Source organism: Triturus cristatus, chromosome 10 (genome assembly GCF_964204655.1).
Source record: "Triturus cristatus chromosome 10, aTriCri1.1, whole genome shotgun sequence".
In the NCBI taxonomy this organism is placed as follows: domain Eukaryota; kingdom Metazoa; phylum Chordata; class Amphibia; order Caudata; family Salamandridae; genus Triturus; species Triturus cristatus.
In genome coordinates, this window is record NC_140593.1 from 218,274,149 (window position 1) to 218,293,183 (window position 19,035).

General features: G+C 41.7%; 1 protein-coding gene across 6 annotated transcripts in view; it reads right to left on the bottom strand.

Annotated features, from left to right (window-relative positions):
• CACNB2 (calcium voltage-gated channel auxiliary subunit beta 2) overlaps positions 1-19,035 on the bottom strand; it is a 598,025-nt gene that overhangs the window by 94,835 nt on the left and 484,155 nt on the right. For 4 of the 6 annotated variants that reach the window (XM_085630831.1, XM_085630833.1, XM_085630834.1 and 1 more), the window contains exons 5-6: positions 7,074-7,150; positions 1,951-2,084 (exon numbers count right to left, since the gene is read on the bottom strand). In XM_085630831.1, the coding sequence (XP_085486957.1) occupies positions 1,951-2,084; positions 7,074-7,150 (211 nt within the window). Of the gene's footprint in view, positions 1-1,785; positions 1,806-1,950; positions 2,085-7,073; positions 7,151-19,035 lie in introns of all 6 variants that reach the window. The other 2 variants (XM_085630835.1, XM_085630836.1) reach the window with 1 other exon arrangement.

A 19,035-nucleotide genomic window follows, 5' to 3' on the forward strand; every position in this document is an offset into this window, starting at 1 on the left:
TTTGATTGGAAAATTGTGATATTTAAAATTGTATCTATTTTTGAATGGGACCTTGTTTCTTCTAAATATTCATGCTAAATCCAGCATTAATCCCGAGGGAGGTGCTAATGTGAGTTGACGCCCAAATTGGGGTTACGTCTATCGCACAAATTTGGCGTGATTTCTACACACGCATTTTGCCAATTAAAGCCTTGTGGAATTTATGCACAGAAGTATAATATTAATTTGAGTTTGGCAGCTAAGAACCTGTGGAAAATGCTGTATTATTGCGTCATCCCAGTCAGAGTTGTGAATTGTGGAGTTATTATCGCACCTTGTGAGTGGTGCACCCAGCGGTGTTTACTGGGTGTTTTTCTACCTCCCAAGTAAAGGGAAATTGGAAATGAGGTCATGGTGTGTCTTAATGCCAGGGAGTCACTGATAGGTCCTCTCCCGTTCAATTTATGCGCTATTATACACAAGTATTGTAGAGCCTATATCACTATTCTTAGTTATTAAGTATTAATGTAATATTGGAGTAGAATCTTGATCGGTAGACTATATGGCTGATTGTGTGAACGTTATAAATATATTTTGCAATGTAAAAGAGAGCGGATATCAGCATCACTATAATACGTTGTCACGGTGATCTAAATTCGAATGTACCTGCACCTGCTAGTCAAGTAAACTGTGTCCAGGGGCCTGTTATTTCATGTGTGCTGGATCACTCATCCATTATGCCACATTATATACATTTGAATATTTATGTTGTGCATGTCCCATTAATATTCATATGTACATAATATTTCATAGGCTTTAAGAAGTGTTGCACCCTTAAGAAATGTGTATCTAGTAAATAAAATACTAGTTGAGGAAAACACAAAGTGATCAGCAGAATGCTTGAAATCTCAGCTAATGATAATTACTGGAGCCACATTCCAGGCCACCGGGTTTCACCCACCGGAGACACACCAGCCTTATGCAAATCAGCCTTGGTCCTTCCCCATCTGAAAGAGTCCACCCTGACCTCCCAGACCAGGCTCCCTCCAGATGGAACCACAAGCATCCCCAGACCAATGTTGGCCTGTTTAGGCCGCATCAGTGAGTTTAAAGTTGATTTCAATGCACAGCGAGCACGGGGCCACGTCTGGTCTGGGTCTCATTGGGCAAACAAGGATGGGCTGGAACACGGCTCCAACTACCAGGCCTGAGTTCATTTCAAGCATTCCACCCATCACTTTTTTGTTTATGAAACGAGCACCACTCCTGCTGTCCTCATTTATGATTATACCATGGCACTATTTGACATACAAGGCATTCAGATGTGCTAGCCAGGCAACATGGACATATTTGGACTGCCACGGTACTGCCACATATGTTTTAAGATTAACTACTGTCTATGTTAGTTGTTCAACTCCCTTCTGAGTACCGCTATCATCGTCACTACAGCTGGTGAAACTAAATGAGAAGCTGAACGTTTTAATGTCAATATCTGTAATACACATCAATAGGAAGCATGGATGGAGAAGCATGCACGGCATCCTTGCACTGAAGTGCATTTAAGGTATGGCTAGTCAGTGTCTGACAAAAGTAACTGTGTATAGGAATGTACACTCCATCAAACCGCAGATAAACTGTCCTGATATTTTAGAGTCCAACCCATCGAAACTCTTGGTTTCAGCATTAACAATTCGAGATCTGTCCTCACATTCCAGAAATGGCTGCAAGAATTGTATAAACAAAGGGTGCCACGTGCTAATGATGCCAACAGCCGCATAAACACAAGCCTCCTCCATGTAAACTTACCGATTTCTGTTTCTGCTTAGCTACAGCAGCATGGAAGAGAAACAAAGAATAACAAAGCATGCATGTTATTGACTTGCCAAAGGACACAGACACTTAACAGGTGGCGCAGGGGGGTGCGGTGCACGTCAGCAGGTGGACAGGTGGCACGGCGGAAGCTGCGGTTACCTTCTTAAAGAAGGGCATTCGTTTCTCTTTGGAGAGGGGCGACGTTACATTGTTTGCACAAGCTTTGGGGGAGCGATGGTTTGCCGGCATGTCATTTTCTTCTGCATCTAAGCCGGCGGCATCTAAGTCTAAAGCTATACAGACAAATAATTCACAATTACAAGGTGAGGAGAGGAGGGGCAGACACAACACAGGGAGCTAGAAATAAAGAGAACATCGCAGCAACAGGGATATAAAAGTATAAAATATCAGACACAGGAATGGATCATGATGCAAAACTGCTAGAGGAAATATTAAACCTGTAACATGGGAAGTTGAAACCTATACACAGCATAACAACAAAAGAATTCGAATTTACCTCGATCGCCTTCAGGAAAGATATGCATGGGTTTGTTTGTATGACACAGCCAGGGCCGCTGGAATTATGCGATATCGCAGCTGCAATAACTTCATATAATCTAACATCTGCTACATGATTGGTAGATTTCAACAAAAATATTTCAAGCTTAAACGGATGGTAAGTTATTAAGTAAGAACAACTCAGGCTGCGGCACTGGGGCACACACACTGGTATTCGTTCAATGACTGGTTGCTCTATTTAGATGTTAAACTGTTACTAATTCGATTGAGTTTGGACCCAGAAAGTATTATTGAGTTAAAAAAAGGTAAAATACTGGAATAAACCTGCCAGAAAATGTGCCACAATAAGCTGCATAATTTGGCTTTTTGCCACACGACTTAGTCAACCTTGCCGCATAATTTGGTCCTTCACTGTCACATAATTCCAGTGGCCCTGCACACAGCATTAATCATTTTATTTCTGTAAACCCTCCCTGGCATAAAGGGAACTAATAATGATATTTTCACAATATCTAAAAAAATGTTGGCAATTTGTGCATAAAACAGATATTGTCAGTGTGATCTTCGGCAAGTAATGTAGACGACTCGCTACGGGTTTAGGCACTTTTACATCACAGAATGCAGAACCATGAAGACCATATTGCACAGGGACCAGTGAAATGTTTTCAATTTTTCCTGGATTTGTCCTGGCTCAGCTTCACATTGCTTAATTAGTTACCCCTCCATGAAAGAAATAACAACATCAGAACATTCACATTGCATTCATGCCCTCTGTTGGGGGAACCTTGCAGGAAAAGCCTACAATTCTAATTGCAATGGGGCCAATATTTAATGCTGCCTATCTGGAAGTAGCTTCAAAAATCTCGATTGCTATAGCCAGGAAAGGTTTGTTTTTAAGAAAGCAAAGCCTGCTTTGCCTGAAACATTCTATTCTTAACTACATAATGAAAAGATCATCAAGCAGTAAAGTGAAAGCATTTCCATGTTTGAAAGAAGCACTGTCTGCATGCTAACTTCACCAAAATATACATGTAATATTAGAAAAACCTAACCAGAGACTTGTGAAATAGCCTCCTATAGTGTCCTTGCGAGGTTCCAGTGAAATTTCCAAGACAACTGTCCTTTGGCCTTGTGGTTTATGATGTCACTAGAATGTCTCAATGGTGATATAGGTCCATATTGTAGGATTACTGGGCAGTGTGTAGTGGGAGCTGTAGGCTGGAGGGGGAAGGGGGCTGGTTGTTTATAAAGACAATGTGGCCTATTCACAAAGGCATTTGGGGAATATAAAGTAGTACTCCTGTTATATTCTTTTATGTATGCTTACATACCTTTGTGAATTGGTCGCGACACATATAAAACGGGATTAAATATGAATATTCGGGGAGTATTCATATAGATTGAGTACAAACAAAAATGACTGCATACTTTACACTTTTAATAATAGGGAGTTGGACATTTAAGAGCTGATTTGCCAAGGCAAGTAAGAATGTAAATGCGTACTCCTGTAGCACCCGTACACACACACACAAATACACATGCATATTAAACAGTGGCGGTCACCACAGTGTAGTTATGGTTCAGCAGCACTTTCCATTGATTTTCACCAACTTTGAAACTCACTTGGTGTAGTCAGTTGGGTCTGGCATGCAAACGTTCATGCAGTTCCATGCAAGGGAAAAAAGGCCTGGGAGTGATGTGGGGGCGGGGGGATACTTTGGGGTGGGCGAGAAAAAAAAAAAAAGATGTGTTTTCCCCTTTAAGCTCACATAAGAGATTTTGCTCGCAGCTAAATGAAAAGCTTCTGACCAAATATGAAATGAAAATAGAATTTCATTCAAAAACAGTGCTTTTGATAGTTTGGACTACATATGTTCGACAGGTTTTGAGTTGTTCCCCTGTAAAAAAGTTTGCAGGGTGGATATGAAAGGGTTTATAGGTCTGTGTACCTTGGCTGTTTATATCACAATTTCGATTTTTTGACAAATGTGAATGGCTGATGAAAGGAATATTATTTTTCCCTGACATCTTGAAAATCATGAGTTTCCAAAAAAGTAGGGTTTTTGTTTAGTGGAGAACATAATTACACAGCAAAATTGGGGGCACAAATTGCGAGTTGCCTGACCCCAGGAGAGCCCTGTGGTCCCTCAAGAATGTGAAAATGAGGGCAAACAACTAGGAAAATGTTTTTGTTCAACTTGGGATTTTCATGAAAATTGCCATCACACAACTGCCAATTAGTATTTGGAAAAAACACAATGTTGTCAAAATATTGTGATTTTCATAGAAATCGTGATTTTACAAAAAAGAATGAACAACTCCGGTAGGATGCACAGGCTGCTGATCCGGCTTAAAACGCCACTGCGCATGACCAATAACAGTGACCAGTGCTGGGCGGGGCTGAAGGGCAGGTAACCCCCACTACATGTAGCCAAAGTCCGTGCACAGTGCTGAATGGATTCATGGCAGATGAATGAATAGCATCACAAGAAAGGAAATGTACTGAAAATAACACAGTTAAAAGTTTGTTACAGTCAGTGAATGCAGCCTCCTAAAAGCCCTGAAATGTGCCAGTTATGGTATGCAACCAATGTACAACACAGTACTCCTGAGTAATGCTACATTTTTGTGGGATAACATTGCACAGCAGTTAATGCACACTTTACTGGAAGTCATATTTTGCGAGTGGCAAGAAGTTGTGTATCGTGTTATTTAGAGTCATAAAACTACATTACCAGCACAAATTGCTTTGTAAATGGTGCCCTCTGTGTCTCATGCATGTACTACTCAGAGCACCACAACATATATTGCAACAAATTATTGAGTAAGATGGTACCTTCTGCTGAAAACAAATGTTGCCATTCTTGGATAACACGAGGCGCTGGTTGAGATGGAGGTTTTATGAAGAAGGCCAATGTCAGATGTTGATTGAGAAAATGTATGTTTAAAAAAACCATTCGGTGACTTGCTCAAGAAGTGCTCCACCATCAACACTTCCCATAACTGGTTTGAAAATATGTCCTGCTGCTATTTTGGAGGAAAGAGCGGGTTTAAATGCAATCTGGGAATTACTGCGAGGTAGAAAAATTCCTTCAGATCACCGGGAAATGTCACAAGTAGTAATAGCCACTGCCAGCCAATGTAAACAGATGCATTCACAAATGCTGTTTACATGCCTTGAGCACATATCTATTTATCACTTAAAACTCTGCCAAAACACCTAACAGCCTTTGCCAATGTTATGAAAAAAGTAGCAAAAAGGATTCCTAGTTGTATATAATTCTTTTATGAGGTATGAGCATGAATACGATAAACAGCGTGATGTCTGAGTGTACTTCACAGAATGTAACATGGCCCCTTGTGCAATCCTATTAAAGCACTTCCTAGAAGGCAGAAAGATGCAGCAAATAGCTTATTGCATGAGGTAATGGAATAACGCTCCACTAGGTGGAACCAAAGCTACCTAAATGAATGTTTCAAACAACTGGTAACACTAGGTCTTGCAGACAGCTGAACAGTCAAACCAGACCTTATAAATGGATTCCATGTTTGAAGAGTCGGACTGTGTTGTGATGAGCAAAGGGATGCTACTTCTGCAACACCACCCCATAGGAGAAAAAGAGGGGGAAACTGGTGATGAGACAGGGGGCACCTGGACAGAATGGATGTCACTGAGGTCTCGTGTTTCTCCGATGCAACAAGGAATTGGCACATTTTCACTCCATTTAAATGTTGTAGTGTTTAAATATGACCCTGTACTCTGTCTAGGTTGAAATTTGTGCACGTATTTACATAAGTGGAACTGATGCCACGAGCAACCGAGGGGCGATGTAAACTCGCTCCCTGCGGAGACTTTGACGGGGAGTTGAGAAATTCGATTCGACACATTTCAAGAAAATGTAATCCTAGTTTTAAGGCACCTGAGTAAAGTGACAACTACTAATGGCAAAGTGCAGATTCCGCTGATTTTCAGATTAATTCAATTTCCATTTTGAAAAGCTTTTTTGTAGGAGAAAGCAGTACACAGCTTCCAAGCACATGTGCAAGTTGAGGTTCTCATCAGACGAGCTTGTACTCACCTCCATGAGAGAAATAGGAGAGGATTTACTAAGGCTCTGCGTAGGAGCAAAGTAACACACAATGATTTAAGTTCAAACAATGGTATTTACTATTTAGAGCAAAAGGAGTTTTGCACTGGAAAGGTGCCCTTTTCTCAGCACGCAGGCCCCTTTATACAGCTTTGCATTGATTTGCGTCAAGGGGGCATTACTGGGGCGGATCAGCGCAAATACACATAAAGCACAATCTACGACAATAGCCACATCAGGTGCTGTATCAACAACTGATACTTCTGTAAAACAAATGATAAACAGAAATATGTGTACTTATTGCATGTGTGCTGCACTGCATAGTCCACATCCAATGCACGGAATTCCTCTGCGTTTTTCTAGGCATAGAAATGTATGCTGTAAGAGTATGTATGCCTCTAGTACAAATCCTACCTTAGAAATCGCACACTCGCCTGTGCACTATGGAGCAAGGCTGCCCGGCGAGCAAGGCAGACGTTTGTACACTAGTGGACGTGATAACACCAGCAGCTTGCAAATCATGGTAGATCCGACCCTGCACTGTGGTTTCCCACTTGGGCAAACGGAGAGCAGCAAATCTGACAGCTGCCCTGGATTGCAAAATGAAACAGAATAGATCCGGCCCATTCCCCCAAAACACATTCAGGCATAAAGCTGGGACAGGCAGATCCTTACCAGATGTTGGAGGAGTGGATCTTCTCGAACTAGGCACAATATCTCCCAAACTAGAAGACGAGTTTGCTCCAGATTTACTAAAGGAAAGAAATAGAAAGCTATGTTATCAGCTGATGTAAACTCTTTCTTAAGGCAAGAACTAATGCAAGCAACAACGCTACCTGTGAAATAATGATGTATGTGTATTCGGCAAACATAATCTGCATACATTCCAATTATAGGGTTGTGCTAATACACATTTTTTTTTAGTTCTTACTCTTTCACACATGAGCAGGAAATGTCTGGCAGGAACTGTGGAACTGATATGTGCTGCAAGACACCTTCTGCTCAAGCAAGTCTCGCACTGGTGTCTCGTGTGACTTTGAAACACAAGCTATGCACGAGCGTTCAGTGTTCATGTGAGATAGAGGTCACGTGGTATGGGCATAGCACACATAATTTTGCATTATATTCATGAAATTACGCATATTAAACTAGGAAATCCCATGGTGCATATAGGGCTAGAAGGATTTTGTTTCATTGCAAAAAAAAAAAATCGATTGACAGGATAACAATAATTAAATCATTACAATGCGTAGGACAGCATAGGGAACCAAAGCCAGCCCTGGCACATATATTCCAAACAGCCCCAATCACTTCTTCCCCACTCTCTCGCATTCTATTATCCTTTTTTAAATCGGCCTCCTTGTCTGTCTATCTTCGATTTCTCGCCATCCTCTCTCGTTTCTCTCTTTGCTTACGTCCACCCTGTGCCTGCTGGAACAAAGTGGCAGAGGTGCCAGCAGTGACTCAGGGACTTAAAGAACCGGCCTCCAAAGACCCCAATCCACAGGCGAGATGCCCGGTGGGCTATAATGCCAGTCCGGCCGTGATAATGCACACGTGTTTTAAAATATAGGCGATAATACCAAGCACACTGCTGAAAATTTACAGCTTCACAAACACATTGCTTATGTGCAGGAATTTTCCTTCATGACTTCTACGAGCTAAATGAAATTACCCCAATGTATAGTGGAAGCAGTTTACATACAGTGTAATTTACTTCACTCCTTCATGCAAAAGGAAAAAACGTGGTTCTAAAAGTGCAATGTATGCTAAAATTAAGAGGGGTTTATATTATCCCAGACAAAGCGCGTAGTTTAGAACGGAACCTTCAGAGGGTGCTAGCGGAATTCCATGTGGAAGGCACTACAGCTAACATTAATGGGCAGGGCAGCCATGTTTAAACCACCAAATTTGTTTCAATAAGTTCTCCAAAACAACTATCCTAGCTTCCCAGATGAGATTTTCGCTAGAATAGAAGAGGAGGTATGTAAAACAGTTATAGAATGATGGGCTCCCAAGGGTAATGCTGAAAGGACACTACAGCTCAATCAGTACAATGGCGGTATCGCCCTAACAGACCTCCAACCCTACTACTGGGCAGCTCACTACATTATTATTAACGATTGGGGATAAGTGATTGGAGACCATCCCACATATGCACTAGAAAGAACCCAGTTCCAAACCAGATTATATTTACATTATCTTTACGGGGGAAACGAGCGAGACTTCCATTCCCGGCAACCCAGGTGACACTTGAGGCTTGGTCCAAACTGGGGAAAGGTATGGGATGGGCGACTAGAAGGACCCAAGAGACCCTGTTGTGAATGGAAGTGAGGCTTAGGAAATAGGAAAGTTGAGAGGATTTGGGGCCTGGGGCCTCATAGGGATATCTAGATTTGGTGCTCTCCTGGAGGATGGCGGTTTTATGCCCACCAGCTCCCTTCAGTGTGATTACCAACTCAGTGACACGCAGTATTTTAAATACATGCAGCTTAGACACACATGGAAAGCAGAAGGTCTGGACGCTCAGAAACTACCCGAATCTGCATCACAGGAGGGGTAGGCTCCTCAAGGGTGAGCTAGAAGAATAGGCGATCTTCTATACCTATAAAACGATAAATAATAACATGCCTGACTGCCTTATGAAATTGAGGGCTAAGTGGGAAAACGACTGGGAGACTTGGATGATACGGATTGGGAGGCAGCCTTAATGCACCCAAGAGTAGTGGCGATCAAATCACGGCTGAGGCTCATACAATTTAAGATTCTACACTGGATCTACTTTGATCGAGCGTACTCCCCCCCGAATGCCTGTGTTGTAGGGAAGATAGGGGATCTTTCCTGCATACACTTTTGGATTGGTTTCCTGTATAACAATATTGCCACGCAGTACTGGCAGAATTAGGAAAGATCATGGAAGCGTCCTTTCTGGTAGAGCCTATATGTTCTCCTGGGTATACCAAAGACATGGATGTACCACGTACCAAGCTTCTTTTCTGTAACATTGGCCTGGTGGTGGAAAAGAGAGACATGGCCAAAAATTGGTGGACCCCAAAGTCCCATCTCTTCGAGAGTGAAGGGCTGAAATGGATCTATACATGGCGGCTGAGAAGGTCACCTACAAGACTAGACAGTGTCCGAGGAAGCTTAATAAGGTCTGGGGTCCCTGGATAAAGAATTATGATTTGGAGTTGATGGAAGGGAGACTCCACCACTCCAGGTTTAGTGGCCCTAGATTCAGAATTGCCTGCACCTGTATGACTGCGGCTATGTATCTGGTTGTCTCGATGTACCTGTTTGTGAAATTTGTAAATGCTTAAATTATGCTGCAACTCCTCTGCACTAATGTTTGTATTGATGTGGATGCGAGTAGTTTGTTTACAAAATAAAATACAAATATTTTGAAAAAATTAACTAAAAAGGGTGGGCCGGAGTGAATAGTTTTCTCTGAACTTGTTAAGTGCAGAATGGTTTAACCATATTTACTAAGGGCAAAGAATAGAGTTCCATGCAGACTGACATATCTATTCACCAAGTACAGGAGATTCTTCGAGGGAGAAGGCAGACTGGACAGGCATGGAGACTGACCTGTAGAGTGACCTACACCTCATCATTTCAGGGAGGCCAAGAATTAAATGCGTGTGGAAGTTGACCATCAGTGTTACTTACCACGATGCTAAAAGAACTGGCCTGCAACATGACACTTCACCCCCATGCAACAATGTCAGAGGAATCATTCCCTCAATGGGCAGGCAAGGGCTGTACTACAATGCTATACTATAGAGGCCAAACACATTGGAGCATATCCACAAACACATTTTGTAGTAGGTACAGTAGTACTACTTTACCATATATACTTGTTTTTACATGCCTGTGTGAACTGACGACACAACATCTAAATAGGAACAAAACTGGAATGTTCAGGGAATGGTGATATAAGTTAGTACAAACTGAAAGCACTGTGCCCTCTTTGCATTGTTAATCACAGGGAGTTGGACACTTCAGGGCTACTTCTCAAAAGCATGTAAGAGTACTGAAAAGAGTACTCCGGTATCAAAACTTCCATACTCGTCAATGCTTAATGGAATCTGCCACTAAATGTCAAGCAGACTACACAGAAGTGTTAATATGTATTCGATAGCACCAGAGAGATCTTGGGCTGATTCCGCATGCGGCGGCAGATTTGTACTGCTACATATATGTGGTTGAAAGCTCTTGTAAATTTTCTTCATATTAGTTAACATTAATAATTCCGATACTGAAATCATGTCCTTTCTATTTCATCATTTACAGACCTAATTTGAAGAGAAGAACAAACTTCCCTTTTTTTATCAGTCCAAGAAAAAGTAAAATACGAATCCATATCATATCCAATTGTAGTTAGGAAGGTAAAACCGCCTAAGTCTATCAGTTTAACTTTTACGAATTAAACATAACATTGGAGAAGTACATATAATCAGTATCATTCAAGCTACTCATATATAATTGTATATCTTTTAGACACTATTGGTCTTTCTCGCTGCCTCATCGGTTCCTTTTATAAAGTCGAATATGCCAAGGATGATCGACATATAATTACACTAACTATAAGGTAATTATTTGTAGACTTCATGTCTATGAATTCATCAACCGTTAATTACCACTAGTATTTACCCTTTTTAGGTCTCGTCTGAGCCAGCGCTTTAGCGCTGCTCTGGCGAGACTTATAGTAAGCGAGTTTTGGAAGTGCAAACAGTGGCTTTTCAGGCCTCCAAATACAGTGCATGTGCGCCGGGCGCGCGCACCATTTGGCAGCCTGAAAAGCACTGCCTGATCACTTTCACGGCCGCTTTGATGTCCTCAGTGAGCCGCGTGGCCACTGAGGACATCAAAGTGCACACCATTTGCCACCCCCTTCTTGCTTGTTATTGTCTAGCTAGGTGTCGTCCTTGTTTCCTTTGATCCCTATCTTTCCCTTTCTCAATCTCACCCTCTCCCTGCCTTTTACAACTGCGGCCCGCACCACTGTGCCCGCCCCCACTCCCCCCTCCTACTCCCTCCTCGTTAGCTTCAATATACAAAATAAAATTACAGATAGCAACTGTGAATAATGGGGGTGTTATTCAGCTCGTGGTTCTAAGTGACGTCATAGACAGCGCAAGCTTTACTCTCGGCCATTTGATGTCACTCACAGCCTGTCCATGAATAACCTCCTGATATTCATTGTTCTCCAAGTGACGTAACCAGACCTCCTGCCACCCGCGGCACCCCCGAGCTTGCAGTCTGGTGCAGGTAAGAGCAGGTGGGGGCGACTTGTTCCAGGGCAGGGGGCTACGGGCGACTTGTTCTGGGGGTACGGTGGTAGTTCACAGAAACGACTTGCTCACCTCCTCTGCCCCCAAAAAGAGTGCCCCCCCTCCCAGCTACTGCTACGCCACTGAGTTCTCCTGCTATAATCCTATATGTGACCGTCCTCCCTGGCGCCTAGTGTATTCCGCCACCATCTTGCACATTATCTTTCCCATTCCCTCTTCATAGCTTTTCATGCCTTTGCCGTTAGTCCCTCCTTCTCCCCAACATTCCCTCCGCTTCCTTCCCACCTTTCTTCTTTTCACCCTTGTTCTTTACCATCTTCATTTTCTACTTTCACTTTCGTCTTTCTTGTTCCTCCTCACGCCCGTCCTTCCCTTCTCCTCACTTCTTTTCTTTCCCACTCACAAAGTCCGTAGAGCCTTTCCTTCTTACGCCCCTGCTGCTTCCTTTCCTCTCCCTCGTGTCTCCTCCTGTCTTTCCTCTCTGTGCAGCGTTCACCCCTTCCTCGCCTTTCATTTATTCCTTCCTGTTCCTCCAGTTCCCCCTCCCATTTCTCATCCTTCTGCCATTTTCTTTATCTCCCCTTTCTCTCTTCCCCCTCCATTCCTCCTCTTCCCAATCGTCTGTTCTCCACCTATTCTCCTTTTCTTTGTCCCCGTGTCTATTTTCCTTTATTACTCCCTCCCCTCTCTTCTCTTGCTCCTTGTCCCGCCTTCGCTCCCCGTTATATCCCCCTCCTTCCTTATCTCTCTCCTTCATTTTCTCCCCTTCAATATTCATCCTTCCCTCCATTTCCTTCATTCCTCTCGCCTTTCCTCCTTTATTCTCCCCGTATTCTTCCTTCTTTACTTTTCCTCCACCCCATGTTATCCACATTTCCATGCGGGTGTTTGGGGGGGGGGGGGACGGGACGACACATTGTTAGACATATGCCTTTCGATCCTTGGCGCGTCATCCTTGCCTCCCTCCCCCCCTCCCCCTCCTCTCTGGTTACCTCTTCCGGTTTCACATCCTAGTGTGACTCTTTTGAAAGTCCGGCCCTGATAAGGGAGGCGCCCAAGTCCCCAGTTCCTTCCAGCCCTTGGAAGGGCCGCCTATAGTAACCCCAATAAACACGTGGGTGCTCTAAAGATTTGTGTGTGAGATTTGTCACATCTGAGGAGGCCCAGGCTTTTAGTGTGGGCCTCTAAGTCAGTCATTTAATAGCAAGCATTAGCAGAGCCAAGGACTCTGGCTTCAATGTGCTAAAGTATGTAAACATCCTTTCCATACGACTGTGTTGGCACCTTAAAGTCAGACTTATTGGATTTGCCAATGCATGTTTATCAGTGTATGGCGCTCTCCTGCTGGAAAAGAGCTAATCCAAACTCAAATATTACAAAAGTGAGAAATCAAATTAAAAAAAAATTCCTTTATACAATGCATGCATGGCAAAGAATTTAATGTGTGTCGATTTAGTGCACTTCTGAGATGTGCAATATTCCAACGTGCATTGAATGCAAGCACTCCATAGGAGGCTGGAAAACACCAAACAACCACTCAGAGAGGAGAGAGACATCCTTGGTCCTTTGGGCGGAGCCATAGTGCACTGTTTGTATGTTTGAAAGAAGTGGCACTAATAGGACTGGCAGACAGCTGTGCTGACAAGCCAAACCAACAAGCATTTGCAATGCATTAGGTCTCGCATTTACGCGAGTTTGAGCTATTGACATTGCAAATAACAATGCCTATTGGCATTGTCATTTACAATGCCAATAGCTCAAACTCGCGTAAATGCGAGACCTAATGCATTGCAAATGCTTGTTTCCTTTGTTTTCTTTTTTCTAGTGAATAGTCACAATTTTAATAGAATCCCTTGTAAAACATTATCGTTTAATCCTCAATTACGAGTAAATCTTTGTATTACTTATTTTATGTTTCTAGCCTTTAAATCTTGGTTTGCAGCTTTCCTTTTTCACAATAGGGTCATAATATCTTTTTTTGGGAGTTTCCTGTCTTTCTTGAATTATCTGATTTCTTCAATTTTCACAGTGCATATATCACTTTTCCCCTACTTTTATATGCAGGGTCTATATTTGTCAAATTTTTGTACAATATAAAGCCCATTGTACAAGGTCACTATCTATTCATTTTCTCATTCTTTCTCACTTTACCACTTCTAGATATAGTTGAAGTTTGGTACTGTCACTCTTGGAAGAGCTGATTTTATTGCTAAATTTGTCATTACAAGATCAAAGCAATGCCATTATAAAGCCAGTGTACCTCTTATTTTCAGGAAAATTGTGTGGCTTTCCTGACGAAGGCGCCAGTGCGCCGAAACGCGAGTCGAAGACGATCCACTGCCGCATTTTATTTTATGAATTGTTGATTTGTATTGTTTTGTCTGTACTTGCATTTTACTCATTTTCCTTGTTATTATATCCAAATTATACAGTGTATGATCTTCACAACTTAGGAAACATTTTGAAAAAATGTATTTCTTTTTAAATGTGTAATTGTGTATTACCTAAACGTTTTTTTAAACAAAATACCAGCTCCTCTTTATAATAAAGAAAAAAGCTTAATTACAACTATTAAATGGTACACTGGTTCTTATTAGATTATTTTTGTTTTTTGTTTTGTATAAATACATTTACTGTGATATTCATTTCCATGTGATTGCCTAGGAAATTATTATTCACTGTACATATATGTGGTTATGCCAGGGGCTAAGCATTGAATAGGCATACAGATTTCACCGCATTCTACTTTCGTTATCAGAGTTTTATTGCAGCTTCTCTCCTCACAGTTTCATCTGAGTTCACCAGAGTCTGTCCTCTGTTTGTTTAATATAGGTCATCAGCAGTGTTGTGTTTTCAAGTATATGTTTAGATGAGTGTGCGTTGGAATGTTTCATGTTGTTTGGACTGTGCAGTCAGAAGTCTTTACCAGTTTGGGTACATGCTCTCAAGGAGGATTGGTACTGGTACTTACTTCCCTGTTTGGAGTATGTGTCTTAGTTAATAGAGAGCATGGCTACTTACAAGTAGGTGATCATGAAAAAGAAACTAAAAGTTGGCTGAGCACCGAGAGTGCACTCTTCGGCTTCTGGTGTTAAGTTCCAGTGAATCAAGCAAGATCAGCCATATTGTTTGTTTCCAATCACGAGCAAAATTAGGCATTGACACACAACTCATCTTTCAACATCAAAGGCTATTTCTCCACAAGAAGGCCAAATATTTAGGGACCATGAGACTGGCTTCTCCCTAGCTTCAATTATGCATTGATAAAGACATTTGCAGAGAGAGCACACCTGTTCCCCAGAGCAGAAGTGAGCTAACCTCCAGAGATTAGCCCTCACCCATTAAAGGACAATTTGTATTCCTTCCTCAAGAGGGTAACTATTATCGCTAGGCTTGGAATTAATATATGCTATTTTACATGTATAGACACAATTATTTTTAGATTAGGTGGGGTGCCAACTCACTAAAGTCTTAAAAACAATGACAGAGAGCTTAAGCCCATGTGCATTGTACGATTACATTTCTTGTGGGTCAGAAAATACAAAAGTTAAAGTTTGGGTTTTCTTTAGTTGTATGTGATGAAATAAAGAAGAATGTGTTTTCCTATCATGAAATATCGTTTTTCATTGTGGCTTAGTGGGATCTGGCAGTACAAGATACATGTCTCATGAAGGGCTGAAAGGTGCACAGTAAATATTTGTGAGAGATGTGCATTACTGTCCCCATTCCCAGAAGGCTTTATGCATACTGGCAAGTGCTTAGAGATTGTATCTTGGTTTACTTGTATCCAGTCTAGCATTTTGAGGTTTTGAAATATGAGGAGTTGTTTCCCTGTGTCTGAGAACAGAGACAAGGGAGGTGATTGTGGTATGAAATTCAGGATTTGGGAGAATTATGTTTTGCCTACGAGGTCAAAGAGACTGTGCCGCCTGATTCTGTGGCAGAAATGACCTGGTGCTCTTTAGTGTTCTCAGCTCTTTAGCTTCATGAGGTTTGTACATTCTTGAGGGTTTGAGTGTCACCACTGTGAGGACTCTGTTCTTCTCACAAAGAATGGTATTGCAATTAGTATGTTCTTAACAGCTTCCCTTCACAGAACTAGGCCTGGGCGAAAATTTCGTTCCGTTCGCGGAAATTGCGATAATTTGACATTTTCGCGTTCCGCGGAGAGCACGAAAATGTCAAAATTTCCGGTTTCCGCAGCTTGGCGATAATTTGTTTCTTGCTCGCGCTGTAAAATAATACATACTCGCGTGCGATCGCCTTACCTGAATCCCTGCGTTCGCCGACAAGTTTTCTTGATCCGGTCGCGTTCTCCATGAGATGTTGTATTGTTTTTAGCCATTTGCGCTGTCTCGCGACAGTTCGCGCCCGCAGTGACGTCATGCGTCGCGCGATCACGTCTTTCTTCTCGCGATCATGCACCGCGAGACAACTCAAAACAAGATGGCCGCGCCCGCAGGCAACCACATGAGTAAGTTGGAGACCCGCAACCATGCAGAAAATCTCGCGAACATGCGGGAAAAAAACTTCAGCATCTTCGCGATATTTCCGCTTGTTTGCGATAATTTTAAACATTTTCGCGATAATTTGCGAAAGTTAATTTCGCAAATTCCGCCCACCTCTACACAGAACCACATATATCTGGTAAAATCCTTGTATGGATTGGAGGTGTCTCTAACCATTTGATTGTACCAGTAGCGGGTTGACACCTTCAGAGTAGCTCACAGCCTTAAGTTCATTTTTAAATAAGCACAGGGTCACATTTTCTTTTTAAAGTTAAGGGAAGGCTGTGCTTATTTTACATTATCTTCACACCATAGATAGTAGGGCCTGATAATGAGCAATCATGGAGTCAAATTTATGACCCAGGGAACAGAGGTGAAGAACAGAAGCACCGAGGTATTTAACTCTTAAGTAGGTCCTTGTAAACTAAATATGGGAGTGTGAGAACAAACTCATGTTTCTGAATGCTTTTAAATGGTAAAAAAGTCAAATGAAAGGTTACCTTAATGATTAACATAACTCTATTTTAATTTTCTCCCATTTTGAAGTGTCACATTTACAAACAGCAGGCCTCTTGCTCCCAGTAGCCAGTAGATACTATGCCATATTTATAACTGAAAAATGCATTCCTCATTTTTTAAATGGTAGAAAGTTAAAGTGAAGAAAAATATTTCTATGAAACATTAAGTCAAAGTTTTTCTTAATTTTCAATTAAGCTAATTACTTCTTAATGTTACATGAAGCATGTTTCTTCACCTTAAATTCAGCTCATTTAAACAAATGGCTGTATTTATCGGTTATAAATATGGCATCTTGTCTAAAGGCCACTGGGAGCAAGATGCCTGTTATTTGTAAATGTGAAACCTGGAAATGGGATTACATTTAAATTATAATTTTTTATGGAATCCACAAACATTAAGTCAACTATTCAGTTCCATATTCTCCTATTTCAAAGAGTCTCCTTTACAAACAGCAGGCATCTTGCTCCCAATGGCTGGCAGACACGGTGCCATATTTACAGCTGACAAAATACAGCCATTATTTTAAGAGGGAGAAATTGAAAGTGCAGAAAATGTTCCATAGCATGAATATTTTTGCAGAAAGTGTTCTGCAATTAAAATATCTCCCAATTTAAAAAAATGGTTATATGTTTGTATTAAAATGTAACGGTGTCACATATGACAAAAGGTTTTCCAGTACATCCAAGCTTTGGAATACTCGCCTTTAAGAAAGGTCTGAAATCAAGGCTTTTTAACCTACAGTCTGCTCTTGGTCATTTCTATTTATATAGTTCTGGGTTACCTCCTCTATCAGCTAGCGCCAAGATGCCCCCGGGCAATATGGTTCTATGGACATTAGGCTTAAAGTCAATGTAGCTGGGCGAGAGGGTGTCTGGTAACAATGTACAAGTTGCTTAGTCTTCAGTTGCTCACAATAATTTTCTTGATCAGAAGTACCTCTCACTACAGAAAAGTTTAGAGACTGATGGATTATATCCTACTGTTAATGTTTGTAATTTACTTCACATAGGTCTCATGTAGAGATTGAAGAGAATGGTGGGAAAAGGCTGAGGCATGCCACAGGTACCAGGGACAGCGGAGCTGCTTCTTCTAATGAGACACTGAATGAGTAGTTGGAAAGACATGAGATAACATATGCTTGCCACCTTTTTTGTTTTGCAGTTTTATATAGCGCAACCTTGGACTAAAAGCACTGGATATCTTTACATGAGAACCAGACATTACACATTTTATTTAGGCTAAGGGGGATTAAGGAACAAAGGATTTTGCGTCCAGGCTGGGATTTGAACCTTGTTCCCTAGTTCCAAAGTTGTCAAATCTAAGCATAAGGAAACATCTCCTCCCATCTTATTCTTTGACTTTTTACTGTGGCCTCTGCATCAGAATTTGTACACACAGGGCATGATTTGCCAATGTCAATTCAGAAGGATAAGTAGGTTGCTGTTCCCCCTTTGAAGCGGTTTGTGGATGCAATTAGAGATTGTTAACACAGCAAATTCTATTGTTTGCAGGGTGGAGTCCGGATTGTGAAATATCTAGAATATGTTCTTGGTCGAGGTGCTGATGCAGTTGTAAGCGTACTACTAGTTCCAGAAAGCTGGAGATTATTTAGAATATGCTTACTGGTGGATAGTTGGCACATTTGTCTTGCTCTAGGGTGGGGAGTTTAAGAAGAGTGGTCACTAAAGAATCTTTTTAATTGTGGAAGATGACACATTTGTGGTAGTTACAGAATTAAAGGGCCGTTTACGATGGCGGGCAGACCGGAGTCCGGCCGCCATCACTGCGGTGCTTGGGACTGCGCACCATGCATGCGGTGGTCCCACCACTGCAATTACGATGTGCCCACCAGTATGGCGGGCGCATCCCGGGTATTTCACATTGCGGACGGTGCTGCTGGCTGCAGCACCATTCGCAATGTGAAATTGACACCAAGTGCATTTCCCTGCACTACGTGTAGATAATTTTAATAAACCTGAACAAGAAAGCTATATAAAACTGGAAGCTACAGAGGTAAATTCGTCCTCTTTAGAACTTATTGTAAATTCAATTGTGTTTTTTCAGATAGGTATTCAAATTCATTGAATGGTCCAGGATTCACCTGAAGCCTTACAAAAAGAAATAAACCAGTTTCAATGCGAAGGGCAATGTGAACTTTCTTAGGAGTGTTCATATGCTGTGGTCATGGTAGACCTTTGACCCGTATAGTATAGGATCAAAGCAAATAATCACTTTATCATTGATATAATATCCCATTAGTGTGTTGGCCAAATGATTACAGACTGCATTAGAGATTTCAATTCATGATTTCATGGA